The 5,188-nt window shown below is 32.4% G+C and overlaps 1 protein-coding gene across 1 annotated transcript; it reads right to left on the bottom strand.

Annotated features, from left to right (window-relative positions):
- Window positions 1-708: 708 nt before the first annotated feature.
- Window positions 709-4,710, bottom strand: LOC136406481 (beta-casein-like). The gene is made up of 6 exons (XM_066386535.1): window positions 4,660-4,710; window positions 3,901-3,927; window positions 3,785-3,811; window positions 2,731-2,754; window positions 2,597-2,635; window positions 709-1,251 (listed from the first exon to the last, which is right to left on the bottom strand). The coding sequence occupies exons 1-6, from the start codon at window positions 4,708-4,710 to the stop codon at window positions 709-711; spliced, it is 711 nt and encodes a 236-aa protein (XP_066242632.1).
- Window positions 4,711-5,188: the final 478 nt, after the last annotated feature.

A 5,188-nucleotide genomic window follows, 5' to 3' on the forward strand; every position in this document is an offset into this window, starting at 1 on the left:
GTCTCTCCCCGTTTCTAGCTTCAGAAAAATACAAAAAAATAAATAAATAAAAAAATAAAAAAATAAAAACATAATTGACCCAATTGCCAAACTCTCAAAACTTACCAAAAGTGAGGAAGAAACAGCGAGAGACAGCTTGTAAATCCTCTTAAACCTTAAGTAAGTAAGTAAATAAATAAATATACAATCACCTTTTGGCAAGAACATTTAGTTTCTAAATATTTACATATAATGAAATAATCATCTCAATCAAAATTTTTCACATGTACATATATCAAAAACAAAATGTCAGTTAGATCATGTGAAGAATAGATGGGCACAATGAAAATTTCAAAACTAACAAAAATAATAAAACTTCTTTAATCTCCAAGCAGATTATCAAATTTATGTCTGCTTTATCAAGTTTTTATCCTTTTATCTACTGTCTCAACAGATGGATTAATTCAGAATTTCTGAAATAATTTCTTCCCAATACTCATTATCTTCTACATGCAAAATCAGAACAATTATATTTAAATCTCTGTGAACAGTTTAGACATTGGGATTTGGAGAAAAAATAAATTTTTAGGTTATTTTATTGTGTAACTAGTGTTGAGAAACCTGATCTAAACTATTGTATTTTGGGTCAATTTATTCTTTATTTATTCTTTTATTCTGGGTCTCTTACTTCTTCTTATATCATATACACATCATGAATCAAACAGTTAGTTAATTAGGACTTACTTGTTGTAAGTTGTAAACTGGGGCAATAGGTTGAGTCATAGGGTGGAACTGCTGCTGATCCAGCAGGGGCTCTTGGTACAGCACAAAGGCTTGGACTGGCATATTTCTCTGGGGGTAGGTCATCACTTGCTGGGAAAGAAGCTGGGCTTTGGGCTGAGGAAGGGAGAGCAGGGACTGAGTAGGAAACACGGGAATCTGAGCCAGAGGCTGATGGACCTGCTGCATCACGGGCTGGACCAGAGGCAGAGGAATCTGTGGATTTTTGAGATCGGTGACACTTGGGATTTGGCGTTCCAAAAATGGCACTACTGGAGAGTTAAGAACGGGCATCACGTTGCGCTTAGGAACGATGGTCTCCTTAGCATTGCGGGCTTCCATCACTTGAGGCTGCAGGATAGGCAACACCACAGAAGGCTGAGCAAGAGGCAGGACGTTTTGTGGAAGGACGGTGTTAGGGATGGGCTGAGGGTAAGGATAGAAAAGAGGCTGGGGCTGCATAAAGGGGTGGATATTGTTCTGGTGTTCATCCTGGAGAGAAGGAAAAAGAATGTTTGAGGCCACGATTCAGCTATAATAGCCACTCATGATAAATTAACCTCTTCTTTTTTGAACAATCATAACTGGCTTAAAAAAGCAAGAAAATCTTTTACTTGTGCTGGTTAAGAAATTATTTGGAAACGTGCAGAGTCTGAGTTAAGAACTCATCGAGGATTTCTCATTGACACCCTCCCTTCACAGCTGAACACTGATCAAATTGAAATCAATGTTTGGGGATTTCAAACTTGTTTATCTTTTTCTGAGTTACCTTTAATGATTGTTGCTAGCTATACAGTTTAATATTTAGAGGCATGGACTTTTCAACATAATATGATAATGATAGACCAATTCATCTTCATATAATGAAGATTTTTTATAAAAAGACTTAGAGAAATGACTCCAAGTTATACTTCTGTGTGTTTTAATGAAAGTAAATCTTAATTTGTGGTTTAATTAAAGGAGGTACTTAATACCAGCTAACCTCTAACATTGCTTTACTTGGTAGATAGTAGTTATTGTGAATCTTTAAATAGGTATCAATTTGTAAATTCATCTTGATTAAGAAAAATATTTGGTGTTAAGTTCCAAGTAAATATCTCCATAATAAAACAGGGAAGCTAAAATATTGCAATTAGATAAATATGATAAAACATGAGTAATTTAAGAATTTTATGTTTTCTGAGAAAATTTCTATTTTTACGCAAGTTCTACAATGAAACTGTATAGTATTATCATGTAATTATGTACTCAATTGTTCTGTATCTCACTTTTCTCATCTGTGTAATGGACATTAGTTTATGAATGGCATGTATTTGTAAATAAAAGCATTAAAATAAAATGTTAATGTTAAGTTATTAAATATTTACTGTGTGCCAAATCATCAACTATAATGGATTATGAATATTCTCAGTTTTCAGAGGAAGAAACTGATGTACAGAGAAATTTGGAGCCAAGGTTATACAACTAATATATAATCAGGTTATCATTTGTGCCATATTGCCTTCTTGTTTCTTTCGTCAGCTTATTCATCTTGAGAATAAGGAGAATCTCATTCCCAACCTGGGAATGTATCTACTAGTGTGCATTTATGGAAAACAGGTATACCACTAGTGAAGTGAGCAGATCAATTATTATTCTTAAGTATTTATTCTACACTATGCAAGTTGATTATAGGTTTAAAAATGCATTTATTTCTTTAAAATAAATTTACTTAATCAAAGTCTTATATCTTATATTGTTATTTATTTTTTTACCATTCTTTATGCTGAATGTGCACATATTTTGTATGTGTAACATTTAAAAAATTTTAGATATATATTCATCATGAACAAATTACCTCTCTTCTCTGCTGTTTCTCAAACTTCTCAGGTCTTTGCTAAAACCAAATCACATCAAAATAAATGTTATCATGTGTAAAATTTAAATGTAACAAATTTAAAAAATATTTACATTTAAATATGAGGGTTTTACCTTGTTTATGTTAGTAATTGATTCCTTCAAAAAAATAAAAATAAATTAGGTTAAGTTTTATGATAAAGTTTTATTCATCAATATGAACAGAAAATGAAGGCATTTATTTCATAGGTTAATATGAACATCTTGCTTAATAATATTAAAAACAGAGGATAATTACTGAAACTTTTATATTGCACTGTTTTGTACAAACGTGTTGTATAAAAGAAAGACAGTTGAATGCAGTCAAGAAAAAAAGGAAAAATAGTGAACATAGTAAAAAAGCTGATTTTGTCTCTCATTATGTTTGCATGGCAACAAATTATCTCTAATACTTCATCTGTTTCTAAAAGAAAAATAATTGTTAATAATAAATTATAATAATTATTATACATTCTGCCAATCATTCTTAGTTCATTTGTTATGTTTAGGCTTCAAATGAATTGTAAGAACTAAATACTTTCCCTAAGGATCCGGTAACCTTTGTGAAGAGATAAAGCATACCCGTGCATCATTCAGCAGGTAATGACAGACCCCATTCAGGGGCACAAGTGTAAACATCTCCCTGACTCTCCTAGGCAGACATAGGACTAAACCTGTCTCACTGCCTTTTATTTACTATGCTGACTATTGTAATTACAAAATATGTCCTGCAGTCTGCCCACCCCCATACAGCTATTCTTTCCTTTGGCTGTCTGCTTTTCCGCTGTACCACAGCTCCTAGTCTGTGTCTGGGCCACAGAAGGCACTCAATAAATGTCAAAACAATGGATGAGGTCAGCATGGACAGAGCTCAGGACAGACATAAGGACTGTACAGTTCAGTTAAAGAAAGGTGGTGGGGCACAGTGATAAAATTTTAACTAGGAAGCTAGCTCAGAACTTGTTCCCGTAATAAAATCTGTAGACATTTATTCTGTCCTTAAAGATCTATAATAAAAATTTGCAGCACATCTCATGTGTCAGAACTAGCTGCATTGTCTTAAAAACCCTCAAGTAACACAATAGAAAGAAAGTACAGCATTTTATTGACCCAAAAATGGAAAATTTTCTCAGAATAAACATGGTCTCACCTCACTGCTTGAAAAGTTTTCTACAGTCTGTAAAGAAAAAAAGAATTACAACCGAATCATCAGAGAATGTTACTATTTCATGGTTGGAAATTTTTCTCTAAATAAACATGTCTTACCTCTGTGGATATGCTGACTTCTTCCTTCTGTAAAGAAAGCAATGCGTCACTTAGTTTCCATAGCTAACTCATTTTTCTTGCTCACTTTTCAACTTCTTTATGCAGAGCTATCTCCACAAATTTAAGAAATAAAATATGTTGTATGTTTTTTGAAGCCTTGGAAGGTAATTGTTTATATATTTTTTATATTTGGGAGCTCAAATAGTATTTTTTTATTTTACCAGAATAAAGAAATATTATAATGTGTAAGAGGAAGACAACCGCTTTAGTTTGTATCAAGCACTTATTTTTATAACAAATATGTTTATGAGTATGATTGTTGCCTGATTTGCATCAATTAGATGTTTTGCAGTAGACACAGTTAGGATTTAACCCAATTTCCTTGGGTAAGAGGTACATAATTTTCATCACTGGAGTAAAATATATTCATCTAGCTTGCACACACATGCAATGTATTTGTGCAATAGTACTCTCTTTCTTTGTTGTTGGTTTTATAGTTGTTTCTTCTTGCTTTTTCTGTTGCTTATTAGCTTGTATGTTTTTTCTTTAAGGACTGGTGGCACAGTGCTAATATTTAACCCAGATTTGTAGCAAATAGGACACTGTTGAAATAATGAGTGAATGTACATGTTTTCTTTAAAGTACGAAAAAAATTCTGTTCAAATTCTGCTTTATTTGTACATTTAAAATATTGGTGATGTTTTTCTTCACTCGTGGAAGATATTTTACTATATGTTATTCATTCAGAGATTTTCTTACCTCCCTTGCAAGAGCAAGAGCCACCAGGCTGACAAGGATGAGGACCTTCATGGCTCTCAAGTCCTGTGAATGAAAAAATGGTGTTATAATTTTCAGTCTAATATATTTTTTCATTACATAGGGTTACTTTTCTTTTAAAGAAAGCAAAGATAATTAAAATGTCTGCATTTGAGGGTAAAAGACTAATAGAACTTTTATTATATAACCAAAGTAAAAATCTACTCTAGCTCCTTAGTCTTACATATCAATTTTATACATCATTGCCAGCCATTCAGAATTTTTCAGCTATCAGCTCTACCCTAATTCAATTTCATCTCATTCACAGTACAATCAATTTTTTGAAACACAGAATTTTTTAATATTTATAAAAACTTTATCAATTGATTTACCTCTTCAAAAATGTGTAGTATTTATTTAGCACTGTTAATTGCCTGACACTGTCTAGGTGTTGAGTTTACAGCAGTGAAAAAAAAACACTAAGGTCTCAGCCTTGATGAATCTTCAGATCTATTGGAACATCTTGATTAAA

Source organism: Saccopteryx leptura, chromosome 5 (assembly GCF_036850995.1).
Source record: "Saccopteryx leptura isolate mSacLep1 chromosome 5, mSacLep1_pri_phased_curated, whole genome shotgun sequence".
Lineage (NCBI taxonomy): Eukaryota > Metazoa > Chordata > Mammalia > Chiroptera > Emballonuridae > Saccopteryx > Saccopteryx leptura.

Coding starts and splice junctions, on each gene's coding strand:
- LOC136406481 (XM_066386535.1), bottom strand. CDS start 4,710: ATGAAGGTCCTCATCCTTGTCAGCCTGGTGGCTCTTGCTCTTGCAAGG. Junction 3,812..3,900: donor AAGTCAGCATATCCACAGAG/GTAAGACATGTT, acceptor TTTTCTTTACAG/ACTGTAGAAAACTTTTCAAG. Junction 2,755..3,784: donor AAAACTTTTCAAGCAGTGAG/GTGAGACCATGT, acceptor ATTTTTTTGAAG/GAATCAATTACTAACATAAA.